The sequence below is a fragment of the Corvus hawaiiensis genome, chromosome 22 (assembly GCF_020740725.1).
Source record: "Corvus hawaiiensis isolate bCorHaw1 chromosome 22, bCorHaw1.pri.cur, whole genome shotgun sequence".
Lineage (NCBI taxonomy): Eukaryota > Metazoa > Chordata > Aves > Passeriformes > Corvidae > Corvus > Corvus hawaiiensis.
The window spans coordinates 2,682,418-2,704,878 of NC_063234.1; the positions used below are offsets into that span (position 1 = coordinate 2,682,418).

The following is a 22,461-nucleotide window of genomic DNA, read 5'->3' on the forward strand; positions in this document are numbered from 1 at the left end:
GTTCCTACATAATATGCATCAAATAAGTGCTCTCTCTTTTTCCCTCTTAAGTAGCTTCTGTAACTGTAAGAAACCTAGAAGTCTAAATCAAGAGTGGAAGTGAAAATGGCTCAGATGGGAAGAATAAAAACAGCTTTTCTGGAGTGTTTCCTTGGGATGCATTAATTGTGTTCTATAATTTCAGATTGTTCCTTGTCATAGAGTATGTGAATGGGGGAGACCTCATGTTCCATATGCAACGGCAGAGAAAACTTCCTGAGGAACATGCAAGGTATTTCCTGACACTGAGCACGTGTTTGCTTCTGTTCTGGTGCTTTAATGGACTTGTATTCTTAAGTTTAGAATGTCCAGGCCTGGGAAGAAATGTAAACTTTATCTTTTGAAGGATGTGAATATTTTTAAAGAGCAAGCAGTTCATCAGTAGTAGCAGTTATTCCAATTTACTCCTCTTTATTGCGTCATATTTAGGTGATGCCTCCTTGATCTGTTGATAGAACGTGGAACTATTCTACCTAATTTGGTCTGATGTTGAAATAATATAGGGAGAAGGTTAAAAATCCATGCATGGCTCTACACTACACAAAGGCTCACTGTCACTCTTTATAAGCTGAAAACAAAGATCTTCCATCTCATATGTGGAATTTTCAGAAAAATATCTGTAGAATAAAGAATAAACACTTTCTTAATTAGTAGAATGAAAAAAAAATCTCATTGTTATTTAGGGAATGGTCTTAATCATAAGGACACTGATCTCTTATAAATGTAGCTTGGTTTTGTTATACTATTGATACGTGAAAGTTGGTAGTAAGGTGATGTTTTAAGAACAGATATTTAAGTTGCACCAGCTCTTGTACCAACTTAATGCTAATATGAACTTTCTCCTTCTTCATTTCAGGTTTTATGCTGCTGAAATTTGTATTGCTCTAAACTTCCTACATGAAAGAGGCATCATCTACAGAGATTTAAAACTGGACAATGTTCTCTTAGATGCAGAGGGTCATATCAAGTTAACAGATTATGGCATGTGCAAGGTAGGATTTTCCTGACCTTTCTTCTGTCACTCTTAGAGAACACTAAGAAAATTTATCTTCATCTTAACACTGGTGTTGCTGAGCCCAGAATTTGGTTGTGGAATAGGAAGTTTATTCTGAAAAAATTGTCGAATAGAACCACATTTGGAACTGAATTGTAATAGAAGCTATTTTTTCCCCAACATCTGTTTGAATAGTACTTCCAAATTGTTTAACTGATTTTTTTAAAAAAAATGTAATTAGTAAGTAAAATATTGTTACATACGTGTTGTAACTCAGTTTTAATCAACTTTGCTGAAGAGGAGCGGTGAAGTCATAGGCCAGTTTTGAGCACTATGAGTATTTATTTTGTGAAAGGAAGCTCTTTAGACTCCCTGAGTAACTTGGAGTTTTAAGTCTAGTTAAAGAAAGTTCTCAGAAAAGGAGGTCAGCTTTTAATTTATGAAATGGTTTCTGCATGTAGGAAGGTTTGGGCCCAGGTGACACTACAAGCACTTTCTGTGGGACACCAAATTATATTGCACCAGAGATCCTCAGAGGAGAAGAATATGGTAAGTCATAACTAAATAACCTATAGTTATAATAAATATAGAAGTTGCTTGGTTCAAATACAATTAATTTTTTGACTTACACATTTGTGTTATTATATATTAAGAATTAATTGAGTGCATATTGTACAGGTTAATTTTTTCCTGAAATAAGGTTTTTTTTTTCCTCTTCCAGTCACTCATTTCAGCTTCTTTTAAATCATACTTGGCCTGAAAAGTATTTATTAAATGACACTATAGGAAAACATTGTCACTGCAGCTTTGCTGCCTGCAGACACCTCTGAGCTCCCCTACGTTTGTCATCCCAGTTGAGAAAACTCACACTCATCCAGTGATGGTGTAAATCATGTCAGTGATTTCAGTACTAAAACCAGGCCATCAATCTTGATCTGTGTGAGGGAGAACACGAAAATCCAAGGAGTCCTGGCTGAGAAACCTCTGTGTGCCCATTTGCAGGGTTCAGTGTGGACTGGTGGGCGCTGGGGGTGCTGATGTTCGAGATGATGGCAGGAAGGTCCCCGTTCGACATCATCACTGACAATCCAGACATGAACACTGAAGATTACCTCTTCCAAGGTACAGCCCTTTGGGGTTTGGGTTGTTTTGGAGGAATACAATCAAAATGGACAGTTTGCATAGCAGAGTTAGCGTTTCCTTTCCCAGTGTTACCCCCACAGCTGCTGTAATTGGGCAATTGTGAAGCTGCCAACTCCATAACAGGCAAAAGTTCTTTAAAGCAGTTTCTGTAACAGAATCTGTCATGCTCTTGTTGAAGGCCCTAATATTAAATCAATTTCTGTTTAAAATCACACTTCGCCATATACTGAGGACTGAAAGTTTTATCTCCTGTTTACACAACACATAATAGCAAAAGGTAATGAAGATAGCGTGTCCCTTAGGAAATCTTGCAATGTCAATAGAACATTGCCTTGAATTCCTGTAGCTCCTTTTGTTTGCATGATTTTAAATAATTACTTTATCTTCCATTTTCTAACTGAAATAATAAGTGTTTGTATTGAAATCATGGTCAATGTCACAAACCAAAACCCAATACTGCTGTTTTTAAACCTGTAACAGTTATTCTGGAGAAGCCAATCCGGATTCCAAGGTTTCTTTCTGTCAAGGCTTCCCATGTGTTAAAAGGATTTTTAAACAAGGTAAATAACATTCTCTTATTTTTAGCACCTGAAAGCTGGAAGTCAGAGCTTCCTGTTGAAAGTGATACAGTTAAGAAGTTAATCTGCTTACTATTAAGAAAATCTATAAAACCTTGGTATCCTCTATGTTAAAAACCCCACTTAGTTGCAAATTTACTGAGGGAATTCCACAGCACAGGCTTGATTTTCAGCTAGGTGTAGGCTTTCAAAAAGTAACTATAGCTTTGTTTATAAACTCTTTTCTGTAATACTTACTACTCATTTAATTAAGCTGATTGAAATCTCTAGAACCATTATCATGAATGGCAAAAAGAACATGAATTGTACATTTCTAAATAAATCCCGTATTTTAAGAAGTTGTAAAATATAATTTAAAAATTAAATTTCAAATAAACTTTATTTAAAGAAAAAAAAAATTAAAATCCCTTGCTAGCCATAGTGTGTTTATTCCAGCAGAGTTTGCACAGTCATAGGAATGCTGGAGTCATCTCTGTGGGCTTTTTGGCAAACGTGGGCTGTAAGTGGCTTGGAGTGTGTAATTCCAGTGTCTTGTGTTTTCCACAGGATCCCAAAGAAAGGCTTGGCTGTCAGCCCCAGACAGGATTTGCTGATATCAAGTCTCACACGTTTTTCCGCAGCATAGACTGGGATCTGGTAAAAATCAGTCGATGTGTTTCTGGGTGCTCAAAAGGAATAATTCATTAATTTATTAGTTGTGTGCATATGGACAGCTCCAGTGCAGACAGGGAAAATGCATTCTAGAAATGTAAAGGTAGTACTCATAGTGCATTAAAAGCCAGCTGAATTTATCAACTCTGACTCCTAAAATCAGCTGGATTATTCAGGTGGGTGCCAGGGTTTAGTGACCTGAGGAAGAGTGAGCAGGATCAGTCCCTTTTGTTAAGGATGTGGCTGGAGGGCAGTGGGGTTATTTATAAAGGGGCTCTGATTACAGTTTGCAGGTTTTCTTTAGTACTGGTGGTGTGAGGGAGGTTTCTGGTTCGTGGTGAAGATAATGACTTGCATTTCAGTGGGTTTTCAAGCGTAAAATTGTATCAAAATTGAGTTTTTAAATCTTCTGCTACTTGGTAATTGTGTTACCTTCTGTCTTCAGTGTGGAAACATCCCAGAAATGACATGGTAACATTTATTGACGCTTCAGCAATAAAGCTGTGAAGTCTGGAGCACCTTCCTGTCAGCCTTACATTTTTAATAGCTATTTAACAATTGAAAAGTGTGTCTGTAGTATTTTCATAGTCTGGGAAGGCTGCAGGAAGTGTAGGAAGAGGCAGCACTAACATGAAAGAGTTCAGATGAGAGAAAGCTGCACAATTTCATTTTCCCTTTGAAGCTGCTGCTCTGAATTTCATTGTAACATTCTTCAGAGAACACATTCAGTGCGTAAAGTGCCTGTGCTTTAAAAGATCTGGTGTTTACAAAATTATCCCTGTAATGAGGGCTGGCTTTAATTTTGCCAGACATCCCTTGCTTGGAGTCCTCCCTCCAGCCTGAGTGTTATTATTTTTCTTTTTTTGCTACCTTGTGGTGCCACAGTGCAGTTCACCTGGGGGTGTGGAGCAGAACATCATGTCCTGCAGTTTGTTCTGCTTTGCAGTTTTTTGAGAGAGAGAAGACAACAACTGTCGGATTTGTATTTTATTTGTAGAAAAAACCTCTTCGTTGAAATCGGTACTTCTTGGTCAACATTTATGCTGATTGAATTTTTGTCTTTTCTAACATATTTTCATGGCTGAAAGCTTTAATACAAATATCTATTTTGTTAAAAAGTGGAAAGATTTAGGACATCTGTTTTGTGATATGATTAGGACAGTGCTGCTCAGGAGGATCAATGTTAAATAAACTTGAAGCTAAATTTCTAATAAGTTCTGGCAAATATACTCAGGAAAAAATGAGAAAATATTTGGAAAGCTTTTTTAGTTATTACAATCTCCTACTCACCACCTGCATGCATTTCAAAGAAAACATTTGGACTTGAAAAGATTTGGAAAAGCTTTTAAGTTGGAACCCAAGGAAACAACTTAAAACTTGTTCTGTGTGAACCTTGAGCTAAATGGAAAAATAAATACAGGGAAAATGAACACACAGCCCAGGAACATTTTTCCTGGTGTTAGTCATCCAAAGTGTGTGTGGCACAGCCTAGAACACTTCAGATTGCTCACTCTGGTGTAGGATGCCTCAGCAGCATCCAGGGCCGTTCTTTTTTAGATTGTTTTGATACATTCAGTCTGTTCTTATCTCAGTGCCTGTTTTTATGGTGTTTAACCATTATATGCCAGAGCAAGAACTACAAAGCCATAGCTACTGTTTGCAGTGAGGTATTTTTTAGAGCTTCACCACCTATTTTTGATGAGTGAATTTTCTCAAGTTAAAGGCTGCAAGTTCTGTCTATGGCTTATTTAAGAGGGCTTTTATGCTTTACTGAGTATAACAAAAGAGGAAGTCTGATGTTTAACCCCTTGTGGAATAATGTCTGTCTGTTGGATGTGAGTGTGTGGCAACAACTTCACAGGGATGGTCCTGCTGCCCTACTTCAGTTTTTAAATATTCATTTTGCTAATTCTTTCATGCTGCCATTCTTGTTTGGGAGGAGCTAATTACTTCTTCCTTAAAACTTTGATTTCATGGTGCTTTCCCAGACCTGATCACTGATGGGATGTTGATGTGTTAATTCACCACCCTGTGACAGTTTCACAATTTCCTCCTATCTCCATCTGTGCTTCCTGTGCTCTTGTCTGAAACCTGAAATCCAAGATCTTTCTGTAATTTATTCCCTGTTTTGTTTGCTCTGTACTAACCATCATGAGAGATCCTGGCCCTAAAATCAAGTTTGCTCCTCATGTTGGTAATACAAGTCATCGTTTTCGTCAGTGGTAACTACTACTCACATCCTGCTTACCTGTCCTAAGTTAGATTATGGAGATTTGTAGCCTAGACAGTTTTTTAACTGACTATAAATGTTAGAATTAGAATGTTGGTGTCTGTGCTACTATAAATTGGACTATGTGACAGATTGCACACAAGTGCAGGAAGAAAAGTAGGTCGATTTCTCAGGAACAAAAGTAAATATATTGTGCTAACTGCTGTATTGCAGCACTGTGGGAATTTATCAGTCCTGAGTGTGATCTACCAATTTAGAGAAAACATAAATGGTTGAATTATTTGTGGATTTTTATTTTCAAATGCAGAGCACTAATTGTGTTGGTGTCTGTTGCCTGGCTTGTAGGGTGTACTACTTGGTATTTTGCTGTTCCTCTCCAATAGCACTTACTGGAGTTGGATTTGAGTTTCCTGAGGGATGTTGTAACTCTTCCACACTGTAATTTCTCCTTTCCCCCATATTTTGGGTAGCTGGAGAAGAAGCAGACGACGCCCCCGTTCCAGCCGCAGATCACGGATGATTATGGGTTGGATAACTTCGACACGCAGTTCACCAGCGAGCCCGTGCAGCTCACCCCAGATGATGAGTATGTGCTGCTTTGCCCCAATCCAGCTGCATATTAAGAAATTAATTGATAAATTATCTGAAAATCACTAAGAGACTGTGTACTTGCCATTAGAACATAGTTGTGTTACAGTAAATTTGAAATCTTTGTATCCTCCATATCTTGCATAACTTATTATATATGATACAAGACTGCCCAGTGTTCTGATAAACTAAACACTGCTCTCATTTGTTTTTCAGAGATATAATAAAGCGAATAGATCAGTCAGAATTTGAAGGATTTGAATATATTAATCCATTGTTGCTGTCAACAGAAGAAACAGTATGAAGAAATGACCTCGTTGGGGACAGTGTGAATGACATTAATTTATCCTTAACTACAGTATATGCATGCGAGGCTGGGGACTGGTCACTTTGGATGGAGACCAATGATCTAAAAACAAATTTGCTGCTGAAAATCAAAGAAGAGAATAATGATTTTGGTGGGTGTCCTCTGCCACTTAGTGATTCTTAAGTTCTGGGCACTGACACAACTGGCTTCATTAATGAAGGAATTTGCATTTTGTGCCTGTTTCATGAAGGATTGAAACGTTCATTGCATCCCTGCAAAAGGAGATCATGAGAAACTTTGAGATCCACACACTTTCTACAAACATTTGATGCAATGAGCTCCCAGTTGAAGAGTATTACAGTGTAACATCCTGAAGAATAAAATATATTATGGTGGTGTTGAAGCTTATTTTTGATGCCTTTTTTCACAAGTGGTACCTGTCTAAACATCTCAGATATATTTAAAAGGAGTTGTGTTTTATTAGCAATCAAAACATAAATTTGGGTACAAGATTTAAGTGCCTAAATGGATAAAACTGCATTGAAGGATTATTGCGTATTTGGGACGTTCTTACGCCTGGTAAGTTCTGCTCGTTAATATTAAGTAACATTTCCATCTGAAACATACAGTTCACAGCTGCAGCCTGATGTTTAGTTGCATTTTTACAGAATTTGGAATGCCGAGTGACTCAATGAGATTAATTCCAAATTAGAATTTACAGTATCAATTTCAAAATCTGTTGTCTTAAACTCCAAATTTACCAAAATGTAGAGATTGAAGAAAACTAAATTTGCACACAAAGGGTTTCTAAACATACTTAAGCAGTGCCTACACCTACAATGATATTGTGTTGTATATTAGATTTTTGAAAAGTATTTTTATCAACAATACAAATATTCAGATGTAGAGCAAAAGCATAGTAAAGCATAGCCTTAAAGTTTAAGTAGTAAATCTAGAATAACCATAAGATAAAATCCACTTTCCTGATAAAGCACACCTCCTACTTATGATAAACTGTCTGCTTACAGTTACTCAGTGTATGTTAATAACTAATCATTCTGCAGCAGAGAATGGGATCTTTCAGCGAAATGATTTGCATCAAAGTAGTACAATTTTTTTAATGGAAGAAAAATGAATACCTAAGAAATTGGAAAAAGCAAAAGACAACTATGGAATCCCTTCTGGTGGGAACTGGGGAGGTGCCAGGGGAGCCAGGGCATCTGAAAGGGGAGAGCTCAGGAGCTGGCAAAGCTGTGCTGGAGGTGCCGGAGCCGCGGCCGAGCCGCCGGGTTCGCTGCCCTGGGACAGCAGCGAGGCTCTGCTGCCTCGGGCTGGGCTGCGGCTCCAGGGCTTGTGTGGGAAGGAAGAGAGGAGAAACCCTGTGCTGTGGCATCTCACCTGGTTGGGTGTAAAACAGGATAAATTGCGACACTTTCACTTTCTTTACATTAACCTATGGTTTTTCTCAGGGTACAGCATTGCATTAGGTGCTGAACATGACATCTTTGGGATTCACATCCAAGTCATGAGGTGCTAGGACCAGACTGCCAAAACATTGTTTGAAATATTCAATTAATCATTGATAACAATCTAGGTTTTGTATCCCCTCTTTAGCCACCATTATGCAGACCTGTGGTTGTTTAGTTCTATGAATCCCATTCAGGTTTCAGTTGTGGGTTTCTCTGTTGGACTGTAGCTTTTCATATTCAGCAAAATGTGTTTTAATCAGCACTAAATAATTTAACCAGTAAAAAGTACTTGCCTCAAATGCCTGGACTTTAGATACTTTATTATCTACTAAAGGCAACATTACCTTTTAAATGTAATCTGACATTTTTTAAATTGCTCCTTTTCCCTCTTATTTTATTTACCCTGAATAACTTCCTTTTCAGTGTTTTCAACTCCCCTGGTACTAAAGCTAATCAGTAGTGATCAGAGTGACTGCAGGCAGCTCATGAATGGAACTGTGACAGGTTAAGCTGTCCTTTGACATGCCAGGGCATGGAACTTTAAACTGGAAATATTAGAAATGTGGGTTGGGGTTTTTTTTTAACCTTTTTTCTAGGTTTCAGAACATTTTGGGAGGGAGGGAAGAAAGAATAGAAAGACACATTTTGCTAAACAAACATTGTAAAGACTATTTGATTTTTATTTAAGAATTTACAGGCATTTACAATGTTGCTGTGTTGCCAAATAGTTTGCTGGGTACAAGTTTGGTTGCTCATGTGCAAGTGTTTGAATAATGTTCTGTTCATGATGAAGGGGAAATTTTTTATATAAAGTACTTGTTTTATAAATAAAAGAAAATGAAGGATGTAATTAAATGTGTGGTTTGGAAAAAAAATCCTAATATATTACAAATGGATCTGGTAATGATATATAGTTGTCTTATTTGAAATAGTAAATGAAAATTCTAGCTAATTTAATGATTGTAAAACAGTAAATATGTTCTTGTAGTTTTGTATAATTAATTAGTTGGGATCTTTGCTGACCAGTTTTACTTGTGCAGAAGATGGTATACTAATCCATAACAGCTGAGATCATTTATATTCTTGCACATCTATTAAAGACTTTAATGAAAAAGTTAATAGACTGTTATTATTTATCAGTAAACTGGGCTATGCCCAACCTCTGAAACAGACAAAAAATGCTAAGTTCAAATGACTTTTTAACTCAGTTTATTTTCGTAGATTACTGGTATTTTTTTCTAAACAGGTAAACTTTTGAATTAGAGTAAGTAACAGTTGTCTTTTGCTCAGCTGCTTTCTTCTGTCCTGAGAAATTCGGAACTGTGCATCAGACAAAGCTCCAGGGATTTCCAATAGTGCCTTTTTTTCAGGAGTACCAAGCCTGATTTCCCTGGGGATCTCTAGGACATCCCAGAGCACCATTTTCAGAACTAGAACTACGTTACATGTATTTGAGAGGCTTTAAAATAAAAAAAACAAACAGGCAGGTGGCACTTGACCTTCTACTGAGTTACTGGCTTGTGATCCTTAAGCAAGGCAGAGGTGAGGAGGTGCTTCCTTGACACATTTTTCCTTTTCCTTTGAGAAAGCTTCATCCTTGGCCTTGCTCCTTTGCTCTCCACTCTTCTGGCTCTACCACATGACATCATCTGCACTTTCAGACAAGCACCTGGCAAGGTGGCCATCGATATCCAGCTGTGAGAGTCTGCAAACACAGTGTTTGTGCAGTGAGAAACAGTCGAATCCTTCTACTTTACTCTCTCCCAGAAGTGTTCTGGTACCTTAGGGGAGGAGTCACTGCTGTGCCCAGCAACTCTACACAAATCTACCCAAACCTCCCACCCTTGCTGTTACTGCTGCTCCAACTGGAGCTAAGTAGCACAGACCTGAATATAGAGATCTGATTCATTTTAAGCCTGTCTCGATAGAATGACCAAAATTGTATAAATATTAATGCAGCCACTCTTTTGTCTTCCTGTTCAGCCTCCTAACAACAGGAAAAGTTGCACCCAACAGAGCTTGCAGGGTTAGGGGACCTGTTGAAATGCACATTTTCAGCAACTCTGACACCCTGCGTATTATGAAATCGTGTTAACAGCTCTTACTAAAGAGCAGATACTCAACTTGTAAATGGGATTAAAATAGGTAATTCTGACAGCTAAAAAGGACCTCACAGTAGAAGTTTTGTCTGCTTTTGTTATTTTGTATATAGAGGATGGGGTTAACTTATGGGAAAGTTATGAAAAAAACCAAAACAAACTTACCTTCCACTAAACTTAATCAGACACATTGGACAACTGTCAAGAGCTGAAGCTGCTTCACTCTGGCTTTCCATCTTCTCTTCGCAGCTCTCAGCCCCAGGAGCACTCCCGAGCCGAGGCTTCTCTGCAGGCCCCCCTCTGGTCTTCCCCATGGGACCATCCCCCTGATGTGTTTGGATTTGAGGTTCTTCCTCACCCTTTTCTTTCCCCTCTGCCCTGCTGTTCTGTACAGTCCCCGTGCGGTGCTGCTGAGGGCTCAAAGCTTCTGTGGGGCTTTGGGCCAGTGCCGAGGGCTGTGCAGAGCTGCTGTGTCCAGGGAGTTCACATGACTTAAGACTCGCATCCAGCTTTGAAACACCTTTTGTGTCTTCCCCAGATGCGGTTTTGGCTTGATCTGTACTGATTCCCCAGCAGGTTTTCTCAGCTGTAGATGATAAACTTTTCAGTTTATCTGCTTGGCCCTGTCCTTTATGTAACTCATTGCTCTGGCTCTGTGTTGGCTGCTGGGAGCTCAGATCCTTGGGCTTCAGACGTTTTTCTTTGTGAAAAGATGGGAATGATACCCACTGAAAGTCTTTTGTTCCGACTGTAAAGACTTCCTGGTGTTCTGGACTCTTTTCCTCAGCCTTGTAAAACACACACACAGAGAATGTCTTAAGCAAATGTGGCTCAATCAATACTTAAACCCCAGGCTTTGGGAACACATTGCAAATACTGAGAAAACTGAGCTACTGTGAAGAAAAGAACATTTTATTTATGTCCCTTTTCCAGCACCCATAAAGCAATCAGGAGCTTCCTGGAGCTGATGGACTATGGGTCTTCCCTGAACGTTTCTAAATGGATACAATGGGTACTCATGTTCCAGAGAGACTACGGATGAAAACAACAACCTGCTGCTGTTCAGGGGAGGAAAAAAGTACTTTATAAGGACTGATTTTTACGTTGTGATCTTGCCTAATGCCACTGGAACGATGTCAGGGTGCGTTCTGTGTAACTAACCCTTCCATTACAGTTTGCCTTTTCCAATTTCACTCCTTAGGGCGATGCTGCTGTTTATGGCAGTCAGCATCCTTACACAGGCTCCCTCTTCCCAGCAAAATGTTGGAAAGAATTTGCTGTACTGCAAAAAAAGCCTCTTGTAACTGTCCTTATATTCCCTGCCACACCATGCTTGGCCACACCACTGTACATAAAGAGCTGAAACCCACATCTCTAAAAGCTATTTCAGGTTGTTTCCCATTAACCAGGCTGTCGCTATTGGAAGCAGGACACGAAGTGCAAAAACAAGGATACAGCATGCTACCTTTTCCAAGAACTCTGGAAAGCTGGGCACTGTGTCCCAGTTTGTGCAGTGTGAATTTTGACTGATGTCTTTCAGTAACAAAATCCAGGTTTTTTCACACTCATTTAATTCTTCCTTTTTAAACCAGGAACACCTGTCAGTCGATGCCCTGTAAAGACAGTCCAATAGTTTGAAGGGGGGAGAGAGGAAAGAAAATACTCTTACACTGATACTAGTTTGCCTCTTTTTTCTGGAACACAAAGACATTATTTAGCATACAAACATTTTTTTACAGCTTGCTATGACATGTACTTTGTACAGCTAGCAAAAAATTAATGTCTAAATGCTTTCTTTTCTGCTTCTAACAAATGAGCCGTAGGTATCTATCACTATTTTCGCTTCCAAGTGAAACAGTTAGGTGTAGCCACTGTTTTATATTCTCAAATACCAAACTTAACTAACACCTGCTGAGCACAGAAATCATGGAAGTGTTTGCACTGAGGGTGGCAATTGCATCAGTTCCCATGTATGTCTGGGCATTTCCACACTGCCATTTGAAATTACTGACTATCTTCCCAAACAACTTGATTTAACTGATCCTAGGAACTATAAGCACTAAAAGGTAATGCTGTATAAAGACAATTCCAAGGGGAAGATGGAATGTTAATGTCACAGTGGTATTTCCAGCATTCTTCCTGACGCGTTTTCTTGGGTCGCTGTCCAGGAATAAAGCCGCGCGGTGAAGAAATTAGAAGCAACACGCCCTCAAAGAGCAGAGTGATGAACCTCTCATAGGCCCTGGTGGAAGGGACACGGCCGAGCCCCCCGGGCTCGAACACGAACCGAGCCACGCATTGCCTTCAGTCCTCCCCAACTCCAGGGCTGGAAAAAACAGGAATTATTTCTGCGTTCCTGTGAGCCGTGTTCTGGAAGAAAAAATACTGAGCTTTCATACATTAGCATTTTTCAGGCCCTGTCCTCGCCAGTGCTGTTCTGTGCCGAGGAACGCGCGCAACGCGCAGGGCCCGGTGTGCTTTACCCTGCAGTTTTGTCTCTATTTTTTTTTAAAGGCGCTACGGGCGGTGTTTTATGAAATAACCTTTCACAGCCATAGACATGGATCTGGCCGCGAAACGCTGCGGGTCGCTGGGGCCGATCCGGTCCCCCAGGACCGATCCGATCCCCCCGGTGCCGACTCACGGGGGCCGCGGCGGGGGCTCGGGGCCGGGGCTGCGCTCCCGGCCGCGGGCGGACGGCGCCGTCCGGGGCTTCAGGCGCAGCTTGGCTGCTCCTTCCTCACACATGGCCGAGCCTCCCCGCGCCTCGTCAGGGGACGGCGCTGGCGGCCACGGGAGGGCGGGGAGAGAGGGCGACCGGGGCTTCCTCCTCCTCCTCTTCCTCTTCCTCCTGCCCCGGGAGCGTTGCCGGGGCTGTGACTTGCCGCCCGGGGCTGTGACTTGCCGCCCTTAGAGCCGCCCTCACGGCGCGGGTCGGTGGGGGCGGGCGAGCAGCTCTGAGGGCGCCCTGAGAGGAGCCCTCCGTTCCCCAGCCCCTGCACCCTTCAGCCGCCGGGGGCTGGGCTGCCTCGAAAACAGCCCTTTTTGTGTTGCTTTTACCGCTCAAACTTTATGGTTTTGTAGGGTTTTGGTGTGTCGGGAAGGGCAGGGTCAGGGGCTGCGCTGGGTGGTCCCCGTGGCTGAGGGGGATAAGATGGCGGCGGGTCGGGCCTGGCCGGTCCCGCCCTGGGTCTGCGGCTGCCGCGCGGGGCCAAACCCAAAGGCTGTTGTTGCAAAAAATAAAATGGATTGGGAGCGCACGTCTGACCTAATTTCGCTTTTAGAGAAGAATCTGAACTGGTGCAGTTTGACGTTTTTGGCGGGAATGTCGCCGTGTGGCTTGAAATAAAGTGCTAGAGAGGGTTTAAACACTCCCCAGGCTGCAGCCTCCTCAAAAACAGACACCAGAGGAATGGTGACAGACGCTTCATCCTCCAACAGTACATGAAAGGATCAGAAAGTAACTCTGCTGTTTAAATTCTTTGCAATTGATGCAAGAAATAATTGTACAAGGAAGTAAATCCAGTTGGGTAACAGGTGTTTATGAGGGGGCACCAGTACTGACAACTCTTTGCATAAAACAAAATTTTTATTGGTGAAACATGAATCCCAGTTAACTTTTTTTTCCCTGTAACTGTATTTTTGTGTTGCTAGATGTCTGTGGACCGCTCCATCCTTGTATTTTTCAGAGTGGAAAGGAGGCATCAATATTGACTGTATTAAAAGTTACACCTGTGAATCACTGTGTTGGCCACAGAGCCCAGCAAAAATTTATTAAGTGACAGTTGACATGCCTTCATATGTGCTTTGAGTGGATCTGAACCTTGAAAATGGGTATCAGAGTTCAGAGATTCACATTTCACATAAATTAAACCTGGGCAGGTCTGGGCAACTCCATCCAGAGGTGTTTCAGCTGAGGATGATTCTGTCTATGCAGAGATCTGGGAGGCTCTGCCCAGCCTTCACCTTCCCTGTGTTAACTCAGTTATTTTCTGTTTCTGTGGCACCACAATGTCTTTTACTCTATGTAATAGCTAATTTCTTAACATTAAAGCAGCATTAATAGGTTTCCTTTTGCAGATAAAAATCCTGGAAGTGCAAAGTGTTTGGTTGCTGCTGGGATCTTTGTCAGTCTATACAATAGATAGCCCAGCTGAAAAATAAAAATAATAAAAAAATGGTCACGCTAGAGGGCCTGCATTTCAGCTGTGTGATGGGCAGAGTAAAACGAGAATGAAATTCAGGAAGAAAGAAACGACAGTGGAAAAGCCAACCCCTGTCACACAGACTAACCTTTTCCCACATTAATGTCTGTTACAGCTATGCAGTGCCCAGGGAACACGCAAGGGATAGTCACAGTGTTCTGCCTGTCATTTTTGCTGCCATTTAGAAGCTGCTTCCCAGTGTGCTGAAAGGAGATCCCAGGAAACAGGCCCTCCTTTCCTTCTTTGTCGGGAAAGGCATTCCTCCAAAAGCTGCAGGTGGAACAAGGTAAGTGGAACAGAGGTGAGGGGTGAATTTGGATCTGAAGGTTTTAGGCTGCTGTGGAGAGGAAGGTGGTGGTGGAAGCAGAGACAAAGCAAAGAACAGCAGGAGAAAGGGGGTGTAAATAAAGCAAAAGTGTGGATTGAAGAGAGGTTTGGCTGTGGAAGTGGTGGGAAATGAGATGACAGAGGAGGGGTAGAAGTTTGATTTCACAACTAGCTGAAGAAGTGTTCCTTGGGGGATTTTACTCAGGATCACTGGGAATTGGGGCCCAGCGCTGACTGTCACCACATGGAGGCAGCAAACTATGCAAAACCAGGGATTTAACAGAATCCGAGGGACTGTGAAAGCACTCCGAACATACTCCTGGGTGTATCTATGCTAATGATCAGTTACGCCACGGGGTTTCTTTTATTCCTGTGATGTTTGGGTTAGTATTTTATGCTTTATGACCCCTTGGGTACTCCTTGGACAATCCTCTGCTGCTAAATCATGTGTTGTACCCATGGATTTATGTTGTTAAGTATGACTTCTCCCAGAACAACCATCAGGAGTGCAGCCTGTTCTTCATGCTGGAGGTGTTGCTGTGTGGTGCTGTGAGCACTTAGAGCATTTGCAAAAGCTTTATTATGGGGGAACATAAAAATTGGTTATTGTGCAGTAAGGGCCACAAATGAAAGAATATAATAAAAAGAATAGGGAAAATTATTACTGCAGCTTCTGCTTGTAAAGAGCAAAAGGGGAAAACCTTGCTTCTGTAGCAACTGTACATTGTAGGTGGGTTTGGATTTTGTAGATTTAACTGAAAATTCTAAGGTTTTTTTGATTGTTGTCTGTTTAATGATACCCACTTTAATGATACCCACTCTAACTATGTCATGTTTCCATTCTTGCTCTATCTGCTTCTGTAACTACCTGCAGATTTCAAACTAGAAATCTTTGTCCATTAAGGGTACGTAGTAATTTTCATCTGCATCTTTCCAGAATTAATAATGTACTAAGAAAAGGAAGGAAAAGTGAAGAATAGGACCTGTTCTTGGGTTTGCACAAGATTGTATCTTCTGTTTCCTCCACTGCATGGAAATCCTATTACTTCTTGCTTGATTTTGGGTCTTGCTAATTTAATAATGAGAGTGTTTAGGGGTCTTAGGAAAAAAGTTCTCCTAGAAATGCGGAGAGTGGTCTTCATCATAATCAGCCTTGACTGGATTTGAGCCAGTGGTCAAGGGATCTGAGCTTGTGGAAGACAGAATGCTCTTACAGATTATCTGCAGGTATTTCCTTGTAAATGGGGTGCCAGCATGTGTAGTTATCTCTTCCCTGTTGAGTCTCATCAAGCTGCACATGCTTAATCTTTACTTACATGGTTCCTGATTCTTGCTGCAAAATGGGCCTCAGTTTTAACTTTTGCTCTCAGGAAGAAGGGGCTATTATAACAAATTCTAATCCCTTGCAGTTCCACAATCACTAAAGCCTATAAATTGCCTGCCAAACAAACCAAGTGATCTTTTCCTGGGCTGAGGGAAAGAGGAGAGTGTAAAACGCAGGTGCCAGCATTTGCTGGGGAAGAACTGGTACATTATCAACTAATCCGCCTTCTGCTATTTCTGATTTCCTCCCCAACAGCTGCAGCATTGAATGAGAGCTTCTGCATTTGGGAAGAATTAGAAAGCCTGGTAGTGCAGGGTCTCTATTACAGATACAACAGCTCACAGACAGGGAGGAGATTTTTGCTGCCGGTGTAGAATTTGGAGTGCTAGGCATTTTATAGCCTGGAAAAATTGTAATTTTCAGCTGTTGTTATGGAGTAATCAATGAAGAAGAGATGCCACAGTTTCAGCTGGGTTTCTCTCAGAGCCTGATGTCATTGCATGCAGAAGCTATTATTTTTTTTAATGTACCACTTTGAGCCTGAAGCACATGCAGTTTTTATTAAAACTTTTTTTTTTATGACGACTGATGCTCGCTGATAGCTTTAGTCCTTCTGAAATATCTTTGCTTCTGTAGTGATAGCTCCTGTATCAGATGAAAATGTTCAGAAGAAATTGTTCCTTGCTAGACCATTGAAATATTATTATATTTTAATTATTTTATCTAATCAATGCTTAGCTTAGGAGTACGTGTTGATAACTTTTTGTCCTTGTCAAATAGTCTGTGACTTCACTCAAGGATGAGCTTGTCCATTCTGCTCAATGTAATAAAGGACAATGTCCCCAAAGAGACCACAGTCTGCAGAGCAGCAGGGAAAGCTGCTGCAGCAAATGTCCCACAGCTGAAATGCTGGCACTCTAATGTCACAGTGTGTCCCCTGAACATCCCAGTGGCAGCAAATGCAGCCCTGGAAAGAGAAACTCAGCCACACTAACCCACTCAGTCCAGTGCTAATCACTGGCTGTGGTGAAATGGGGAAGTCTGACTCTTTTCATTAATGTGATGTGTTACAGTTAGACCACAAAATGAGGAGAACAGGGTAAGACTGGCTTAGTCAGGAGAATAAAAATGACATGCATTTCAGTTAGAGAAGTGCAGGCTCATTGCTGCTTCCAGAGAAAGTCAGTTGAGTGGAGACAGTTTTGTGGGCTCTCCTTAATTTTAGTTGCAGGAGACATTCTCTTTCCCACAAGAAGTCACTGCCTTTGAAAGCAGCTCACCAAAGCTGAATTTACCAATGTGCAGCATCCAGTGCACAACTCATCTCTTCAATTCAGCCTTTCCAGTGCAAGGACAGATCAGTACCTGTGTGGCTGGAGTTGGAAAACCCAGCCTTGTGACATTTATATGCCAAGATGGGAAGACCTAAAAAGAGGACTAGGGAGACTAGCATGGCATTTGCGGGTACCAGGTTGCCAAGGAGGCATATTGTATTGAAACAGTTGCCTGGGAAACATTTAAAAATACATTGAATGGAAAAGCATATGTGATGTGCCCACAAGTGTTCTGTGTGAATGAAATGCCATGGCTGATGATGGCACCAAGAGACTGTTACTATTACATGTAAAAATGCTGCAAGTGATGTGTGGTTTTTTTTTTTCCTTTTGTGGTGTTTTCCTACCCTGTTTGCAGGAGGGGCATTGAAGGAAGGTTGTTTTGCTCTTGGCTGATGGATCAAAGTGAATGTGGGGAAGGTGGAACACAGGTAGCAGCAGCAGCTGGAAATGGCAAGAGCAATTTGGCTTCATTTAGGCAACCTAAACCAATTGACAAGGAGCCTGCACAATTCCCCCTCATAAGTAATAACAGCACTGCTCAAACTCCTACAGTATAAAGATAAATGGTTCTCTGAGCACTGCCACTTTAATTGGTGCTAAAATGGTACTGGGAAGCTCTGAGGTCATTGCAATGGGACTTATATAGAATCGTCATGGAAAATGTGGGGGTCTTGATCAAATTGGACAATGTATGTGAAAAAGTGTCTCACTGACCTTGTTTTTTATTTGGGGTACTGGAATAGAGGGAGATGAAGGGAGAAAGTTGCAGAACTGTTCTAGCCCTTCCTCAAATCAGAGTCAATTACTGAGAGATGATGCTGACAAAAAAGGAATGATGTCACTGGAACCAAAACAAACAATCATATCCACTCTTTGTCTCGCAGAAAAAAACCCTCTTTTTTTCTATGCAGCCAAGAAACAAAGGAGCTAGGAACTGTTATCTTTGATATCCTACCTTGGACAAAGAGGTTCATCTGCTAGTAATTTCCAGATACTAAAAGGCGTCTCTTCTTCACTAAGAATGAGTGGCAGGTGTGAGGCTGGTTAGGATTATGGTCACCCTGCCTAATCCTCCTTTGGAGATTTAGAAATAAATATCCTACTCTTGATTTGCTAGAGGCTTAAGAAGCCTGTTTGGGAGCCAGCAGATTTAGCTTGGTCCAGGATTTATGTGGTACAGTAAACTTTTTGGACAAGGGATGCAGTGGAGAGGAGCTCAGTTGAGTAAGAAGGAAGGCCTGGAGGCCTTCTTGTTGGTGGTAGCTCTGCAAAGAGTTGCCTTACAGGGGAGGGCACCTGGGCCTTGGCTCCTGGAAGATGTTGCCTGTTTGGGGCTGGGAGGTTGCTGCCTGTCTGGTGTGTGCAGCTTCCCAGGGAGGAGGAGACTCTGCTGGCTTTGCTGTCAGTTTGGCCAGCGAGGAGATGCTTTTTGGCATTCTGGTTATCTCCTCATTTTGGCACAATCTGCTCAGGGATCTGAGGTGATGCAATGATCACGTTGGAAAACCATGAATTAGATGAAGTCTCCTTGGTGTCAGTCAAGTCCCAGGATCACTCATCATTTTTCTGGCCCAGTGTGTGTTTGGTTAAATCAAGTCCTGCTGTTTCTAGGCCCCGGGGTTAGTGTAAGAGAGGAGGAGAATCTGCCTTTCATCCTCTTGGAATTTTGCAATGTGACTGAAAACTTGGAGAGAATGTGTCAGATCTCAAACAAAGATTAGGTTTGATGGCATGGAGACGTGGGTTCTGTGGCCCAGCCCAGAATTCTGCTGAGGGAGTTATATCATCTCCCCTTACTTTAAAGGATTTAGAGTCTGAGTTTAGGATGAAATATGGCTTGAGGTTTTCATATTTATTTCTTGCTTGCTTTCTTCTTTTTGGGTTGGTTTTTTTTTGTTTTTTATTTAATTCTAAGTGTATCTCACAAACTGTAGCCAATAGAAGTCAGAGTTCCTCTTCTTTGCTGTGTATCATTCCTTCATTTGAAATCAACATATTAAAGAGCTTCACAAAAAAAAAAAAAAAAAAATCCATAAATCACTTGTTTATGGGCATGAAACCACAAAACAGTGGGACAAAATTACCACTACTAGTTAATGTGGTGTGATTTTACCCATAACTACACTGGTGTATAAAATCAACATAAAATAGAATGTAATGTAATTCAACAGATGAGAATGTATTTATTGCTTCAACAAATGTGGGTAGTACGTTTAGTTAGTTTTTCAATTTTTTAAGGCCTAACTAGTGTTTTAGAAAGAAAATAGGGTAAATCTGAAGGAATAATCAAAGCTGTGGAGGTTAGTGTAAGTCTTTTCACTGAGAAGGGTTTATTTTCATATTCATTCTCCCTTTGTCATTAATGCTTTGATAAAAGAAATACAAAATGGGATTAATTTAGAATCCTGACAGTAAAATACAGGAGAGCTCTAGTTTCTTTTTTTCCATGTGTCATTTATTTAACTGTGTCGTACATGGGCTGAGTTTGGTTTATTTATATTGTCTTAATACCCACTGAACTGAAACTCCGTTGAGACGTTGTCAGTGTGAGAGGTTGCTCTGCCTGGAAGGTCCCTTGTTGTGACAGAGCTGCAACACCCAGTCAGAGGTGCTGAACAGGGGTGTGCCTGCCTCTGCTGTCACTCTGCAGCTCCCAGCAGCTGTCAGTCAAACCCATTCAGTCAACTTCAGCAAAAGAAAGCTGATGCCTTCCTGCCACATCCCAAAACTGCTGTTAACAAAGGGTAACTTCATGCTACTGTTCCTTTCATGAGACAGTTTGGAATTGGACTGATTTTGGAGGATTTTCCCCAACAAATCCTCTCCTGCTCTCCAAATCCATTTTGCTGTTCCTTCAATCCAACTGTCCTGCTCTCGTAGAAATTTTTGGTTGTTCCCTTTTGATCAGTGGGAAGTGCTCTGAGGGAGATGTGTGGTAGCTAAACCAAGATGTTGTGGTGCTGGCTGAGGACAGGAAGCATGTTCAGTTAGCTGAAGTGCTTGCTCTGGTTTGTACCACAGTCTGGTTCCATCATTAGCCTGTTTTTATGAGTCTATCCTCCCATACTGGAATCAGATGTTTTATCAGAGCACTCTGAGGAAAAGCAGCAGCCTCACAGCTCTCCGTGACTGTGCTGTACCCTGCAGAAAATGAGTTGTTTAACTTAAAGCCACATCCCACCAGGCAAGAGGCAACATCACACAGAGCTGCAAAAATATTGGCACCATCAAACCTCAGTATCAAGGGATGAGATGAATCCAGGTCCTTCCAAGAAGCTGTTTGGGCCTAATTGGGTTGGCTGGACATGATGAGATGCAATCTATGACCAGTGCAGCTTTGTAGGCAGAAATGTCAAATATAGATGCATTTAAGTGAGAGCTGCCTCCTATTACCTCTCCAGCCAAATGAGATTTGGAGGAGCCTGCTCGCTGCAGGGTTCAAAGGACAGCAGGGATCAGCAGGGAATTGTTGTCAGTGTTTCTGGGAGTGGGGTTTGGGTTTTGCAATTACAGAGGAAACTAGAATTGACATCCTCATTTGCTGGTCTCATTATTTAGTAAGGGATGGTTGTTTTTCTGAAACGTTTACCTGTTCAGTGATGATTTAATTTAGGAATTAATTCAGGGAATTTCTACTGCCTGTAGTGTGGTGCAGTAAGTCAGAATACTAAATTATGACATGCCCTCTGCCTTAAAGTAGCCCTTTCTTGCCTAATTTCATACTGATACCTGTTTATGAGATGGAACACAGGTGCACAAAAATTAGGGATATTGCCTGTGATAACACAAGCCCTGGGAGCTGAACTCTGGCCTGTTCACTGGGTCTTTGCATAGACATAAGACTGATCTTCCTTTCAAGCCCTGTTTTACTCCCGAGGGCTTCCAACACAGTGTCTTTCATCAGCTTTGAGTTCACTAGAAAGAAATAAAAAGCTGGGGCATCTTTCTGAAAGTCTCTGCCTAATGGCTTGTGTTTTCCAGAGTATTGATAAACTCCAGTGCAAATCCTGAGCCTCCCCTGCCCCAGGGACGTGCTCTGGCTTCAGTACCACACTTAATGACAAACAGTCACCTAGTTTACCATATGCATTCTTTTATCTTAGCTGCTCTCCGTGCATGCTAGGAGATTTATTTCTCCTCATAATGCATTTCATGTGTGTTAGTTGTAAATATTGTGCTCATAAATCAGCCTGGAGCATCCAGCCCCAAGGATGGAGACAGCTCACAATAGGTCTGTCTGCTTCACATTGTGGGGCTGAGCTCGCTCTCTGCTTTTTCCATTGCTGGGCTCTGCGAGTGGCGTGTTGCCAGTCTCCTGCCTCACATTAACAGGAATACTACATATTACTGAATTCAAAGTGTTTTTCCTTCAGGACTAGAAGAATGTAATGGAGCATGCATCTGGCAGCAGGACACCGTGGCTGTGGGGAATCACCCCCGGGGCTTCCCGCTCCAGTCACCCGGGCTGGGGACACCTTATGGCAGGGTCTGCATGCAGATAGACACAATGAGTCATGAAAAACTGATTCTTCTCCCTTCCCTTCACCACATTCTCTAAATTCAATACCACAAAAGTAGCAAGTCTGGAGCGTAACCCCTAGAACTCCATTTTTTTTCATGCCACTTCTAGAGCCAGCTCCATCTGTATTCACACCTACTGACCTCACTTTTTTTCATCTGGGAGATGGAAACTTATTTTCCTTGCCTCATAAGATTTTTTTTTTGAGAATTAAATAGTTCATAATGTATATGCATGAGGACATGGCAATGCCAGAGAAGTACGTACCAAACTGCCCCAAAACTGGGGTTGTTACTCCCCGTTTTTGGGTAGTGTCATTTGGCTTCCTCTCCATTTGTCCTTTTGTTGGGAAGCTTGTCTGCCTAGTGGGAACTGCAAGTACTTTCTGCAGTGCCCCTGATAATTACTGCCCTTTTACTGATTTTAAGGATGTTGTGCTCTCAAAATTCCTGTGTTTACACGAATCAAGGCTGCATTAAATTGCGTGGTCTAAAACAATCAATATTCAATAAGCTTTTGGTGTTTTAGAGGACTTGTTTTTGGAAGTCTGAAATGGGCTGAGCTGCAGGACTAAAACTAAACAGAGTCTGTCACACCAAAAATACTCTGAAGGAGTGTATTTCTTCATGGTAGTGCAGCTGAAAACACCCC

General features: G+C 41.5%; 2 protein-coding genes across 6 annotated transcripts in view; one reads left to right on the top strand and one right to left on the bottom strand.

The window, feature by feature from the left end:
* PRKCZ (protein kinase C zeta) overlaps positions 1-9,118 on the top strand; it is a 40,889-nt gene extending 31,771 nt beyond the window's left edge. For all 3 annotated transcript variants that reach the window (XM_048326200.1, XM_048326199.1, XM_048326201.1), the window contains 8 exons: positions 185-271; positions 896-1,031; positions 1,495-1,582; positions 2,036-2,155; positions 2,657-2,736; positions 3,301-3,390; positions 6,106-6,221; positions 6,440-9,118. In XM_048326200.1, coding sequence (XP_048182157.1) covers positions 185-271; positions 896-1,031; positions 1,495-1,582; positions 2,036-2,155; positions 2,657-2,736; positions 3,301-3,390; positions 6,106-6,221; positions 6,440-6,527 — 805 coding nt within the window. In that variant the 3' untranslated portion in view covers positions 6,528-9,118. The remainder of the gene's footprint in view (positions 1-184; positions 272-895; positions 1,032-1,494; positions 1,583-2,035; positions 2,156-2,656; positions 2,737-3,300; positions 3,391-6,105; positions 6,222-6,439) is intronic.
* A 73-nt stretch (positions 9,119-9,191) lies between these two features.
* Positions 9,192-13,187, bottom strand: FAAP20 (FA core complex associated protein 20). Of its 3 annotated transcripts, none has more exons than XR_007207900.1 (4): positions 12,642-12,702; positions 11,564-11,711; positions 10,264-10,886; positions 9,192-9,704 (listed from the first exon to the last, which is right to left on the bottom strand). XR_007207900.1 is itself a non-coding variant. In XM_048326205.1 (4 exons), exons 1-4 carry the CDS (start codon positions 12,844-12,846, stop codon positions 9,632-9,634), a joined length of 948 nt encoding a protein of 315 aa, XP_048182162.1. In that variant the 5' UTR covers positions 12,847-13,187; the 3' UTR covers positions 9,192-9,631. The 3 variants fall into 3 exon arrangements, 2 of the variants coding, with proteins under 2 accessions (XP_048182162.1, XP_048182163.1); XM_048326205.1 differs by lacking the exon at positions 12,642-12,702 and adding an exon at positions 12,743-13,187; XM_048326206.1 differs by having other exon boundaries at positions 11,564-12,468; positions 12,642-12,664.
* Between the last annotated feature and the right edge of the window lie 9,274 nt (positions 13,188-22,461).

Bases quoted from the DNA above. Each gene is read 5' to 3' on its own strand.
- FAAP20 (XM_048326205.1), bottom strand. From the start codon at position 12,846: ATGTGTGAGGAAGGAGCAGCCAAGCTGCGCCTGAAGCCCCGGACGGCG. The intron at 11,712-12,742 runs GTGAGTCGGCAC...CTGTCTTTACAG, and splicing joins GAGCCCCCGCCGCGGCCCCC to GGCATCGACTGACAGGTGTT. The intron at 9,705-10,263 runs GTAAGTTTGTTT...CTGTGTTTGCAG, and splicing joins CTGATTAAGTTTAGTGGAAG to ACTCTCACAGCTGGATATCG.